The sequence below is a fragment of the Oculina patagonica genome, chromosome 14 (genome assembly GCF_052425735.1).
Source record: "Oculina patagonica isolate OP01 chromosome 14, crgOcupat, whole genome shotgun sequence".
Lineage (NCBI taxonomy): Eukaryota > Metazoa > Cnidaria > Anthozoa > Scleractinia > Oculinidae > Oculina > Oculina patagonica.
The window spans coordinates 18663092-18677734 of record NC_135771.1 but is presented as its reverse complement, the minus strand read 5'-3'; the positions used below and the strand labels follow the sequence as shown (position 1 = coordinate 18677734).

Below are 14643 nucleotides of genomic sequence, written 5' to 3'. Positions count from 1 at the left end.
CCCCATAGTAGACACGTACCCCCCGGATCGTCAAATTCAGACTTTTGAAAAATGGCGGCGAAAAGACCATGCAATATGCGATAAGAAGAGTAATGTTTTAGCGACCACATGGCTTACATAGTGCATCAAACATGATCGCCGATACCTTTATGTAAAACTTTGATCAGTATCAAAGTTTATTTTGGGCCCGGCAGGTATGTTGAATGTTTTTTGTTTTGTTTAATGCAAGAGAGTTGTTTACAAAAAGACTGACCACAAGTGTATTTCGACTATCAGTTTCGATTCCTCTGTCCCGTGTGTCTGTAATTGAAGAAACAGTTCAAATCGACAGAACAAAGACAAGATTTGATTCTGTTTTCATGACTATGTACACATGTCAACTTTTCTTCAAAGGCGGTAGAATTCATTTGAAAGTCTAATTTTTGCGTATTTACACTGAGCACAATTCAACGAAGCACACTTTGTTTTTTGTTGCACATTTGTCGGCAGTATGTCAGACGCTTTGTCTTTTAGTACCTTTTTGGGCTTCTCGCAGCTATTTAGCCTTCAAGTTTCTACTTGGGTGATGGTTTTCGTTTCATTAATAGTCGTTTGTTTTGCACATTTCTTAATTACGAGTATTGTTTTAATGTGCAAGTCTTACAACGGAATCAAGCAGTTTTGTGGACCACCGGCACATTGGCTCAAAGGACATGTTGATCGAGTAAGTAAATTAGCTAAGCTTTTATCTTTATTATAACAAAGATCTTTTCTTAAGAAATTGAACTGCTGCAAGGAAATTAAAAGAATTGTCCAAAATGCTTGTGCAATTTTTGAAAAAGAACAGTAAACTGCTATTAAACAGAAATTGGTTTTTATTTTTAAATTCCAATACTGTAAGTTCGAGATATTGTCTCTGCAATTTAAAACCGGTGAAGTCTGGAATTGTTTTTGAGAAAAACAGAAGTAGATTCTCAGCTAGTTCTAGAACATGAATAAAATGCAGTGTAATTTAAGAAGCAGCTTGCTTTCGTTTAAAAGGCTTTTTTGAATTATTTAAATAATTTTATGTCTGCTCTTTTTACTGTAAATCCGGAAATTTCGACTCTACCATGCTAACTTGACAACAAATATAGACTTGGTACAGATATTTAGGATGTTGGCTGTTGTTTTAAAAAAGAAATAGCAATTAATTCATATCAGTTAAAATATTTCACTCATCAATTGAAGGTAATCCATCCTCAAAGATTAGAATGTTATAAATAATTTATTAATTTCACACTTCCAGTGACAATAATAAGGTTTCTTCAAAACACTTCCATCAAAAACTTGAACTAAACTTTCTAGTAAAAATATGAACATCCTTACAGTCAAAACAGTTAAGAATTTGTTTTATTAAAATGGCAATTCGATTCATTTCAGAACTGATCTCTGAGTTTACATTTTGCAATAGAAAAAGAATTGAATAGATGGGAGCCACTTAGCCTGGGGGTGAGGCATGTTGTTTATTTTTGGTTCGGGGTGTACTGCTGAGAATTTCAACCCTACACTAGACTAGACACCAAAAATTTCTACCCTATCCCAGACTTGCTATTTTTAGAGGATAGCAAAGGGTTTATGCGTGACACATGACAAGGGCAAAAATAAGTCCGTGACGCGTAAAAATACTGTGACGCGTGAAAATAGCTAGAAAAGACACATGATTCATGAATTCTGCTGTTTCAAGTATACGTGACGAGTGAATTTGGTTAAAATTTGTAACTGTATGGAAAACCATCAGTGTCAAAAACATTGCTGCGATGATTTTATTTACCTTTAGGAAGGCCTCTTTATCATCAAACTTTCTATTTCTTAAATAAAGGGTTTTTTAATTTCTATTCTGAACTCAATTCATCATACCACTGATCAGCTTTCTGGAAAATTATACCCTATTCTAGACCAAAAGTCTCTGATTTCATTATTATCTATACCCTTTCCTACACTAAATGGCTTGAAAACTATACCCTTCACAGTGGCACATACCTATATAGCTCATATATGGGAGTGCCACCCCGGCGCAGGCCACTAAGGAAAGGGGCAGGACCCAGGGGTAAAAGGTATGGGAAGTGGGAAGTTCAGCTACCCCCTTAGTCCCTTGCCCTGAGTTAAATTGCAACTATTTTTTTGTCATTTGGACATTTTTTATTCATTTCTTCAACACATTTACAAAACATTTTTACAACACAAAGAAATAAAAAGAAATAATTAAGTTACAAATAAATAAATAAATAAATTTACACTCGCACAGGGCTACTTAGCAATAATATTGAACTTAATTTTTGCATTAAGCTTATTCTGACTGCAGAACATTTACTAACTTTTCCCATTTTTTAAAGTAAAGAGGGAAATTGCAACTAGACTAAGGTACTTAATTTTATCTTCTGTTGCTTTGTTCACTTTAAAGGCAACCTTTGATGGTAATGGATTAAAATTCCATGTGGAATGTGCCACACAGTATAAAACAGCCTACCCTTTGTGGTTTGGTCCTTTGCGGTCAGCTCTTGTCCTTTGCCACCCCGACACTATTAAAACTGTGCTGTCTGGCCATGTACCAAAAGAGGAATTTGTCTACAGCCTTGTTGTGCCCTTCACTGGTAAGATTAATCTTATATTTTTTCTGTAAATAAATAATGACATTAAATTTAGCACAAATGGTTTTGGCGCATGATTTTTGGCCAACCGGGCTGGTCTGGTTATCCAGAGTGTTATCGCAAAATTGATTTCTGTCGTTTTTAACAGACATGCCAAGATCTCAGAAAAACAGAGCCAGCTTTGCTAATCGGGTTAGTCCAGTTTGGTTGCCAGGGGGAGACTCCCACATGAAAGGGGTGGGGATGCAATGGGAGTCTCCCTTGTAGTGAAAGTCTACAAGAGGGATCAGAGTTCTTCAGTAGTCTCATCACTGGAGGAGTATGTATGGGGCAAATAAGAGTAAAGGGGGAGGGAAGTCTGTGGTAGGTAGGAAAAGAGAGAAAGGAGTTTTTAGGAATATTGTGTAACATGTTGCAAATAATTATTAGGAAAAAAAGATAAAGAAGCAGGGAGGGTAGAGGGTGCAGAGGGACCCTCTGCACCCTGAATGTGTTTGTTGGGTTTTGTTTAAATCCCTAGGAATTTGTTTGGGTGGACTGTCATCAGTTTGCAGTCAAACAACATGCAAGTGTGCAATAGGGGAGCAATTTTAATTAGGGGGGTGGTACTTGGGATTTCAAGTGACAGGGATGATTAAAGGATTTTTTGGGGTTTGAAGTTTTCGATTCCGGCATTAATTTTTTTGGGTAGGAAAATTTGGCAAGTTTTTTTTTTGGGTGGCTTGATTTAAGTAGGGATTTTTTTGGTATTAAAAACAATCTAAAGATTGGTGGTAGTGCCCTGGCCGCATAGTTCCAAGGCTGTGCTCTAAGAAAAATTATAAGGAGCCCAAAGGTTCCAAACTATGAGATCCAGGGTGCCCAGCATAAAGCTTATATGAAAGAAATAAGATTATCTGGTCGCCCAAAGACAAAAGTTAGTCGCCTGAGGCACCCTTAGAGCACAGCCCTGAGTTCTGTGAATAAAGTACAAACACTGAACATGTTTCTAATGTTTTTTTTGTGTTATATCTTCAGATTATTCCCCCTTTCTGAAAAATTTAATGGGTCAGAAATTTGATTTTTTTTGGTATTAAAAACAATCTAAAGATTGGTGGTAGTGCCTTGGCCGCATAGTTCTGTGAATAAAGTACAAACACTGAACGTGTTTCTAATGTTGTTTTTTTTGTGTTATATCTTCAGATTATTCCCCCTTTCTGAAAAATTTAATGGGTCAGAAATTTGACATGAGATTTTTTTGGGGGTTGATTTTTGGTCCAGGGATTTTCTTGGGTTTTGTTTAAATCCCTAGGGATTTTTTGGGGTGGACTGTTATCAGTTTGCAGTCAAATAACATGCAAGTGTGCAATAGGGGCGCAATTTTAATTAGACACCTTCTAGTTAGTAAGAAACAACCTGACCACTGTTGTTAACTTTATGTCAACTCTACTCAGCCATTAAGTATTTGCATGGGGAAAATTCTGATTAGACATCTATGAATTAATAGGAAATAGTCTGACCATTGTAAATGGAAAAAGATGGCTCCAGATGAGGAAGCTTTTGACACCAGCTTTTCATGCAGAGATCTTGAAGCCATACACAAAACTATTCCAAGAGTCCACCAGAACCTTACTGGTGAGTAGCTTTGGGAGACGACCAGTACATTGTACTGGTAATTGAACACATGCAGAAAAATTTAATTTTTAACAGACATAGGGGATCAAGGACAAGTATAAGATTTGGACAATTTATAATTTATTCTTTATTTATTGACCAAGTGCTTTGAATGCTAGCTTATACTGTAAGATTTAGTTTGAGCTTCTTTAATTTGTTACAGGACAAATGGTCTCGAAATCCAAATGAAATGGAGTGTTTTCGTGATATTGGCTTGATGGCACTTGACTCCACACTAAAATGTGCTTTCAGCTATAAAAGTAACTGCCAAACAAATGTGTGAGTATTTTACAAGAGTACCAAAGACTTGAAGGTTACTTGGGACGTGCTGTGCAGTCTGCATTAAAGGGACTATGTCACCTTGTAATTCTGTGCCCTGAGGTTGTTAGTTGACAATAAATGGGGGGGGGGGGGGGGGGGGGGGGAGGCTGTGAGAGCAACATTTTTGTTTTGATGCAGTGAACCTGAAATTAACAGCAAATTATGCAGGAGTCTTCATAATTTTTCCGAAATCTTACTTTTCCAAATTTAAGTATATACCGGTATATATATATTTTGCATTAAATGACAACAAGAGATTTTGGGCCAAAACTTTTTTGGATATTAATCAATGACAATTTTGACAAGAATCATAGATCTGGAAAATTTTAATTTGCATTTGTGCTATTTTTAGTAACTTGAGGCAGGAAATTCAACGTTCAAGTTGCCGCATGTAGTAACGGATTTCATCCCTTTGAAAATTTACTTTACAGAAGTCAGGATATTTTCACAAGAAGTGTCACTGAAATCTCCAAAGCACTGATTAAAAGACTTATGTGAGTGTTATGTTCAACAAATTTAAATTGAAGTCACAGCATCAGGATACTAAAACACTGATCTGTAGTAATTTTTATTGGGAAGGTGCACCTGTTAAAATACTTTATAGTAAAAAATGTGCAATTTTTTGGTCATATTTGTCATGACTTAAAAATATTGGGCTGAAATGCCAAATATTTTTTCACCCCCTCCTTTCCCCACCCCTGCCTTTTTTTTTTTTTTAGCACAAATGGACCTATCTTCACTTCTCCTTTGAGCACCTCTGGTTCTGTACGACTAATGACCCCTTTAAGACTTTGAAACAATTTGCTTTACAGTAGATATACTTTTTATTAGCTGACATACATAATTTTATTATGTTAGTTTTCTTCTCCCATCAAGAGGTGGCTCTATAGCTAGTTAGTTAATGAAGTTTTGTATCTTCCATTTTAGTAACAACTTAAGTGAAAATAACTGTACTTTAAAAGTTGGTATTTGTATTCTGAAAATGAGACATTACAGTCCATATTAAATAAACTACAAAAGGTGAGTGCCGTGTCTAATAATGTCATAATAAATGATAATAATTATTTACAAATGCTACCATTATCACTAACAAATAATGTACTCTATTTTAGTACACCCATTCTACACCCTGATTGGATTTTCCGTTGGACAAGTGATGGGAGAAAGTTTTATAGCAACTGTGCTGCAGCTCATCGCAAGGCTGAGGAAATAATACGAAAGAGGAGAAAAGCTCTACAGGAAAATGTATGAAAACTGGCTGAAACGATATATAGTTACAAGTATGATACAAGAATGCTGAGTTATTGAGGCAAATTTGGGTAAACCTTGAATTCTTACCAGTGTTCAAAATATGTACTTAATTTTGTAATTTTCTGGAAATTGTCTTTATGACTTTTTTTGAACAAATACGTTTATCCACTTTGATAGAAAGTATGTCCTTTAGATATATAACATGAGAAAAAATTAAAATATTTGATGACACTTTATACTCTTCATGTACTGATTGACAAAAACGTTGAAACTGAATAGAATACTCGCAAACAGTTTGTCTAATATAAATGGCCATAAGTGCTAGGTTTGTTCGTTATAGTCGGCTTTTGCTTTTATAAAGGTTATTTTAGTTGATGTTTTTGCACTGTGTGGACAGTTTGTATTGATTTTCTTTTTAACCAACCCCCCCCCCCCCAAAAAAAGCACCCTGCCCTCAAGCATGAGCATCAGAAATGTGGAATATGTGAAATATTTATTTCATACGCTACCCAGCTGTCTGAAAAATGCATTGCCTTTGACCTGAAGCCGGCTTCTATGTCTCTTGATCTGATAAGTAATGCAGCTGTGTTTTCACGTTAATAAATGCAGGGAGTGGAAGACAAACTTAGGAGGAAGAAGCACCTGGACATGGTTGATATTGTTCTTGCAGCCAAGGTAAATGTACACATTGTTTACGTGTTTATTTTTTTTTATGATAATCATTTTCGTAATTTAGCAATTTGTTCATGATTTAGAGTGCACTATCGAGATATGGTGCACGCAGAAAGTTTGGAGATCAAGAAAGAAGCGCAAGATTTTGTGCATGCTCGCGTATACTGAATTTGATTGCGCTGCTCTGCTAGCTATGCTATAAAGCTAGCAGGGACAGCTCTATACAAACACGAAACTGAATGACAGGACAACTTTATTGGCGCTCTATTGTTTTCTCCTGATGAGCATGATGAGCGATTTATATTGGAGACCGACCTAAGAAAGGTTTGACTTATGTTTTTACCTACCCACAAAAATTACTATATGCAAAATTTGGGTGGTATAAGTTTTGTTTAGTAAAACTTGAAATACCATTCCTTAAAACGGGGTAATGCACTGCAAGGGCCAAGCCTTCCAAAGCCGATTTATAGAAAATGTATTACAATCTACAAGAAGAGTTTCTGTTGTTGGTTTTGCAGGATGAAGATGGAAATGGCTTGACTGATGAAGAGATACGAGCAGAAGTCGTGACGTTTTTTGCAGCGGGCCAAGACACTGTTGCTGCAGGTAACTATCTATACAATCAAAGCAAGCATATCTGGCCAATCACGACAAGCATAGATAACGTAGTAAACCAATCAGATCTCGAAGCAATGCGACCTACGCCAAGCGCGGGAAAACATGCAACCCTTGCCAAGCGCGGGAAAACGCGTGTAAACCAAATCACGTGGCTTTGGCTTTGCTCGTGATTGGATATAAAACTCAACAGCTTTTTTTACTGGTTAATTCGAACACGCATAAAAGATCTTAGAACATACCTGTAACGGTCTGGTTCATATAATAAAACAGGAAAATAAGTGTTTAGATAACTAGGTCTTTAGGAAAAATGAACGTTTATTGGTTTGTCTATGTGCAACATTATTGGACTTAGTAGGCAAAAATGGAGCTCCAAAAGTCAAAATAGAACTCGTAACTTTTAGGAGGCAAGTTGAATTCTGACCTCACTTTTGTCTTCTATAACAAAGGGATTTCATGGACACTCTACAACCTTACGGTATACCCTGAACATCAGAGGAAGTGTCAGGAGGAAGTAGATGAAGTCTTTGGTGACAAAGAAGAACTTGAATGGTAAGTCTTAAACATTTTGTAGGCCGTTATTGCGTGCATCCTGTGAAAAGAGCGTTTGATTTCAACGATACATGTAACTGGTAATTTGTAGCGCGTAAATTCAAAGCAGTTAATGTCGAAATGTCTGCACTTGGGACGGATCTATCTAAGGTCCTATAGCATAAAGCGACTATAAGTATTACTTCTATCCCTGGATGGGATGCTAGTTTATTGCAGTTACCTCAAAGCGTTTAGACTGTTGACAGCCGTCCAGTTCTATCGTGATTCTTTTCTCGTGTTCAACGATCGAAGAAATATATGATTCAGATTAAATTGAGGGCTGTGAACAGTTTACACAGCATTTTGTCAAGATAACAGTTCACCGATTCCCATTTATTCTCCTGGTGGGACAGGCGCTTTGAGAGTAAAGTGTCTTGCCATAGAACATTACATGACACATTGACCCCAGCCAGCGCTCGAACCCGGACCCAACCTGGAGTTCAACACGCTAAAAAATAATCCTAGAAGGATAGGGTTTTTGCACGCGCTGATTGGCAAGTCACTAGTCAAACTCCGGATATCCTTTGCTATTCACCTCCGAGCAACGCACGCGAGAAATAGTGGTGAATTTTTACCGAGTCGCGATCGGTAAATATCCATCACTAGCCACCTCCACTTCAGTGAATAGTTGTTGCAAAAGTTGAGTGAGCTTCAAAGAGCTCAGGCTACGTGTAGATAATTGATAATGCGCGCTCGTCAAAACAAACTTACAGGCATAGGAGTGACTGTGGTTGTATTTTGACTTTTCCTCTAGAAGAGAATACAACTTTTACAAATTTCCACAAAATTCCCCAAATCTCACTAAGTACTCTCCCTGATATACACTCTTTTCATTTTATAAGAATCTAGTTTATAAGAATATCGAGGCTGAAAATTGCGATGTTTTAAGAATATCTTAAGAATAAACCCGAGGCTGAGATTTTGAAAAGAATATAATTTTGAGTTGAAAATTTGTAAATACAATACAATTAAACATATTTTTAATTAGTTGAAACAAAATCAGGTGTTCTCGTTTCCTTCATTGTATCATTGTATCTCTGTGAGGAATGTTTTGTTTAAAGCCAAACGGTCAATTGTTATCTGACGCGACATCTTGATCTTGCTGGCTGCAACGAAAAGCGATGGAACACGTGCACAATGTAACACGATACAGATCTGGACACCAAACATCCAATACATACATACATACAAAACAGAAATGTCAAGCAGTATTATCTAAGAATCTTCATAAGACTATTTTCAGCCTAAAATCAGCAGAAAAATAAGAATATTCAGCCTAGGTTGGAAAAACTGTATTCTTATAAAAAAAGGAGTGTAACACAACTAACCGCTCCCCCGAAAAATGCTCCCTTCAATCATCTAGTTATTTTGTTCGACTGTGTGATATATTTGCTTCACCAGGGATGACTTGTGCCAACTCAAGTATGTGACGCTTGTTATCAAGGAGAGCATGAGACTGTACCCGCCGTTTCCAATGTTCAGTCGCAGCTTGGACAAGTCGTACGAAATTGATGGTAAATTAGTACCGCAAGGTAAGGAATTGGTGCAGGGCCTTCTGGCTTTATGTCCTTCTTTGTCGCTTGACTGGTTCATTTCTTGGCATTTTGGAGAACGATTGTCTTTAGCCTGTCTTTCAAAGAGTTCCTAGTGCAATTCTTCCTTCCCAAGTTATTATTGGGAAGAATACTTGACCGGCTTCATTGTTTGAGTATATAAAAACTCATACTCTTCATCACTAATGATCCTGTGTGTTTGTTTGTACATCAGGCACTTGGATCATGATCAATGCATATGCCTTACATCACAATCCACATGTGTGGAAAGACCCTGAGGTACTTTACTATAATGACAATCATATAGACAACAACGAGCACAGAACGGTAGCAGTATCAGTGACAGTAACAACGGTAACTGTAACGCTAAAAGTATCGGTGACAGTAACAATAACAGTAGCGTTAACTGCAACAGTAACGGCAACGCTGAATGTAACGGTAGTGGTAACGGTAATTAATGGAAACAGGAACACTAACAGCAATAGTAATGGCACAGTAACGCTTAACTATAACGGTACCAGTGAAAGAAATTGTTCAAAGAAAGTTAATTAAGCTCCTTTTGCCAGGCCAGTGTTGTGTTAAGGGAGGTCATTAGTGATCCTAAAAACGCCTACAAAGAAGGCTAGTTCTTTAACAGCTGGTCATGAAATTGAACGAAATCTCTAAATAATGGTTTAAAACTTGCAAAACAAAACAAAAAAACAAGAAAGCCAAGCAGGAGTACGGATAATAAAAAATACACCAGATTAACTATTGACAAAGATGAGAAAGCATCCTTGCTCGTTTTGTACTTGCACCTGTATCGAAAAATCAAAGCAAACGTTTTTGTTAAGCTGTTAACTGTTATGGAACAGAATAATAACCTTGCCGCTAAAATGTTAATAATACTGAGTCGTTTCCTAACACAGACATTTGACCCAATGCGATTCACTGTCGATAGCAAGGAAGAGAGATCACCTTATGCGTACATACCATTCTCTGCCGGACCAAGGTAAGTGCTGAAATTCTGTGAGATCAGTTCAAGATAAGACGATACGATACGAGACGGGACGGGAAGAGACCTGACGAAACTCTATTTAGTCAAACAGCTTATAACCTTAGGCTGTATTTCTGTCATTGTTGCGTGGAGTAAATAATGACACGTTGGTTTGTCTAATTCTAGCTGGTGTTAGAGGACGAAGACTGTAAACAACCCTAGGTAATCGAACTTAACTACAGTAGATTCAAGAATGACTATAGTGTTCAATAGCCCATTCTCGAGATGCCGTTTTCATGTTTCAAAACGAGTCTTGGTGCTCAACCTTTCATATGGAAATAGGTCATACGTGAACATTTTTCGTCTTGCAAACTAACTAATTTCCAGTTGAAAATGCAACTCGGAAAAAGCCTCATGTTACGTTAATACACACCAAGTGTTTCTGTAAGGCTTCAGACTATGTGAGTGAACAGAAAGCAGCAACGACATCATACTCATGATACCCTTTTGCAAGACACTTCGTCATCCAAACAAGACACGTAACATAACCGTAATGCTTCAAAATGTCTTATTAAAGAATCATATTTTGCACTATATTTCTTTGTTTAATTTCAACAGAAACTGTATTGGAATGAACTTTGCAATGGCTGAAATGAAGATAGCCGTGGCAATGATTCTTAAGAGGTTTGTTCTGTTTTGCTTGTCAACTGTTTTCTGATTTGTTTAGAGAGCAGATTGATGGTATCATACGTCAACTTCACTTTCCACGGTTGACACTGGTACACGCTCTTTATTGCGAATTCTGATTGGTTCTTTGCATTTTCCCGCGCCTGATACCAGTTGCATATTTTAATACGAGCTCTAATTGGCTCATTGCATATTTCCCGCGCTTGATACTGGGTGCACGTTTTAATTCGAATTCTGATTGGCTCATTGCTTTTTCCCCGCGCTTGATACCGCGTGCATGTTTTAATGCGAATTCTGATTGGCTCATTGCATTTTCCCCCCGCCTGATACCAGGTGTATGTTTTAATACGAGTTCTGATAGGCTCTTAGCATATTTCCCGCGCTTGATAGCGGATGCACGTTTAATTCGAATCCTGATTGGCTCATAGCATTTTTCCCGCGCTAAACACCTTTTCCGGTTTCTAACGGGGGTTCCGAGTTGATTATTTCCTTGGTTTAATTCAATAATTAGAGGAAAATAAACAACAGGATTTTTTTACATTTGCCGTTAGAACGTTAAGCTTAATATCTCTAATTAAATATTTCTCTTCTGGTAGTTTTTTTCTTTTTAGTGTTGTAGCCAGTATCTTGTAAAAAGTACATTCTTATTATTTACACATGGCTAATTTCGTTTTGCAGGTTCGACTTGTCCATAAACAAAGAAAACCTTGTGACATCGAATGATCTGTTTCCCGAGATAATGTTGCGAACAAAAACTGGGATTCGCTTAAATTTGACGCCACGACTTCATACCTAAATACTGCATTTTGCTACAAGTGAAAAGATAGTTTAGACATGCATGCTTTTTCGTTCAAAATGATTTATACATAAACAAGTCAAATCATTGAACGTACAATTCTCGAGTTTAGTTTTGTACATATTAGTCGTACAATGATTATTGCAGTTGAGTCGCATACTATTTATTTATATTTTAACATGAAGTTGCAAGCACAGTGGTTTTTGTATGGCCTTGAAATTCACGGTTTTCAAACGAAAGCCATTTGTAAGGGCAAGCACACTCAGAATTAGAAAGCGGTGGTTTTCAGCCCAAACCTTTTGATCCAGTTAACAATTGACTACCGTCCAAGTTTACTTGATTTCTAATCTTTTGACCACATATATCTCACCCCAGGCTGTCTCGTTCTCAACCTTTCTACATTACGCGCGGTACCAGTGCTGGGTGTTTCCCTCCCCGCCTCTCTTTGCAACCAGGCCTGGGTTTGAGGCAGTATTTTGGGCCATGCGACAACCGCTGTGCGTAACCCGAACGTGTTTTTTTCCAACGTTGAATTTTTACTATTTATAAATAGGTCGCTCTTTTTCTCGCGAACATGATTGCAATATATTTATCTTTTGGACTGTTGTATTTATCGTCATATTGTATTTAAGACGCTTTCTCGTTTACCTCTATGCTGAAGAAATGTTAATAAATTTTATTATGTTGATTAATAAAGAAATTCGTTACAGAAGAGCTGTAGTGTCGTCTCGTGAAGTGGAGCAATAGTAACCCTTTCAGGATTTTATTTTAACTTGCCTCCGAAGTTTCAACCTATGTGAAAACGTCGGGTTAGGGTCAGATACAGTAAAAACCCGCGAGTAAGAACCTATTGTTTTTTTTAGATTAGCCTAAATAGGTTCTTACACAAATTTAGGCTAATTAGGTTCTTAATTTCTGAGGAAAAAATTTCAATGTTGTTAAATAGAGATTTTAGTGGTATTCGGCCTTTTACTTGTATAAAATTTGCATTTCGATGCATTACATTGCATCTGGGGTAATAAGGCTTCTAGGTTACATATCTCCAAAGAGGATCCAGAACGTTGACTTATCATATTTTTCCAAAAGTAAACAAATTTAATCAATTTTAAAAAATAAGAACCTGTTTTCAAATTTTAGGCTAAATAGGTTCTTATAAAAATGGTATCTAATTTACTTGCGGGTTTTTTCTGTAAACCTTTCAGGGGGACAAGTGTGCACTGATGGTCAAAACTCAACGACTACAACGGATTACACGAAGCAAAACCAAAATTCTGTTGGTTGGGTCAGTTTGGTTTATAAATAAATGCCAATGAACTAGCCTGTTTTCAGTATTGTGGAAATATTGGAGTTATTTTTTGCAAGTTTACGGATAGAGATGAAAGAAATGCACTATCTTCTATACAACAATTTGAAGCAAACGTTAACACAGAAAATCATAGCGAATATATAGAAAACACTGTTTATTGTAGGAAACAAGATTACACCTGTCAAGTGAGAGGATTCAGCATCAGGCTTGACATGTTAACCACTCTATTGAAAGATTAACTTTATATGACCACAAGATGAACAAAAGTGATGTACATACATGAACCAATAACAGTATTGTTATTAAAAGAACTGTGTAACGGATTTTAGCCAGATTCAGACATAAAATTATGGCCACTAAATTAAGTGAAATATAAAAATAACCACTTAAAACAGCGAAGGAACATTTCAATATCACAGAAAATACAAAAGAAGGTACGGATGGACAAAACATTGAAGAAGATTAAAGCGGAGAACCATACAGGTTTTTGAAAAACTGTTAGGCTGAACAGTTTTCAGAGTTAATCTCGTTTGTTTGCAACATTTTATTATAACGCCCTAGAGACAGTTTTGTTTGGAATGAAGCTATGGTTTTGTCATTTAGATCCATAGAAGTACCTTTTTCGCTTACATGAAGTTTCATAACGAGTATTTGGCAAAACTAAATAAAATACATCAAACTCAGCCGTCACACAGTCCTTTAAAGATATTTTTCTTGCATCAATCCAAGAAATAGTAGCTACACATTTTTGAACCAGATGATTTGCTACCTTATGTTACAAGATGCCAGCAAATAATCTTCAGTTCCAATCTAGGTATTGGGAAACCCTAAAGTATTTATGTAGGACACTCTCCTACATGGTCATGAGAACACAACAATGGTAAATCAAAATATACTGTGTTTATTTGGGGAACATGGAAATTTATCCAAGAAATGTATCCCAAAAATTTATCCTATTAATGTTGTATTTGGTATTAAATATCTACACAAATATGTTAATAAATTCTTGATATTCATATAAAACCCTTTCAAAATTTATTATGATGTCATAATAATAACATTTGACTATTTTACAATTGGAATGTGGTATTAAACCATGATGGTACTGCTTATATTACTATAATTTTAAACTTCTGATATCAAGGTAGCATCCAAACACAACCTGTAAAAATATAAATAGAACACATAAGTGTTAACAAATTTGGAACATTTTCAGAAGTCTGCTTTTAAATGTAACTGCAATAACTCTGGAAGTAAAATAATTGGCATATACTACTTTTCTGAGATTGAATGCTAAGGCACAATTCAACAAGCTATGTGTATGCTCTCAAGTTTAACTCTTAAGCATGACTTAGGACACTATGTCTCCCAGAGATTACTTTATTAATACAGTGGAACCCCGCCCTGTGGACACCCGCTTAGTACACTACAGGACGCAGTTTTGTTTGTCCCAAACAAAAGGTCGTTTTTTTACATTAACCTGCTTTTCTGCGACCCAAGTGACACGCTGCGGCTCTCATAAAAAGTTACCCTCACTTTATGGAAGGATGCTGGCTACCTACGCACCATATATTTTTAAATAGAAAAGAAGAGCTTTCTACAGGTTAATGTGA

The 14643-nt window shown here is 36.6% G+C and overlaps 2 protein-coding genes across 5 annotated transcripts in view; one reads left to right on the top strand and one right to left on the bottom strand.

Annotated features, from left to right (window-relative positions):
- The first annotated feature begins 234 nt into the window (after positions 1-234).
- Positions 235-12540, top strand: LOC144638745 (cytochrome P450 4B1-like). Of its 2 annotated transcripts, XM_078497995.1 has the most exons (14): positions 235-703; positions 2423-2612; positions 4096-4223; positions 4426-4541; positions 5015-5077; positions 5696-5828; positions 6444-6509; positions 7025-7112; positions 7571-7673; positions 9114-9244; positions 9480-9544; positions 10174-10256; positions 10860-10925; positions 11607-12540. In XM_078497995.1, exons 1-14 carry the CDS (start codon positions 491-493, stop codon positions 11722-11724), a joined length of 1563 nt encoding a protein of 520 aa, XP_078354121.1. In that variant the 5' UTR covers positions 235-490; the 3' UTR covers positions 11725-12540. The 2 variants fall into 2 exon arrangements, with proteins under 2 accessions (XP_078354121.1, XP_078354122.1); XM_078497996.1 differs by lacking the exon at positions 5015-5077 and having other exon boundaries at positions 236-703; positions 11607-12539.
- Positions 12541-13169: 629 nt separating this feature from the next.
- Positions 13170-14643, bottom strand: part of LOC144638743 (uncharacterized) — a 35894-nt gene continuing 34420 nt past the window's right edge. For all 3 annotated transcript variants that reach the window (XM_078497990.1, XM_078497991.1, XM_078497993.1), the window contains one exon: positions 13170-14192. The gene's annotated coding sequence lies outside the window, so the exon portion shown is untranslated. The remainder of the gene's footprint in view (positions 14193-14643) is intronic.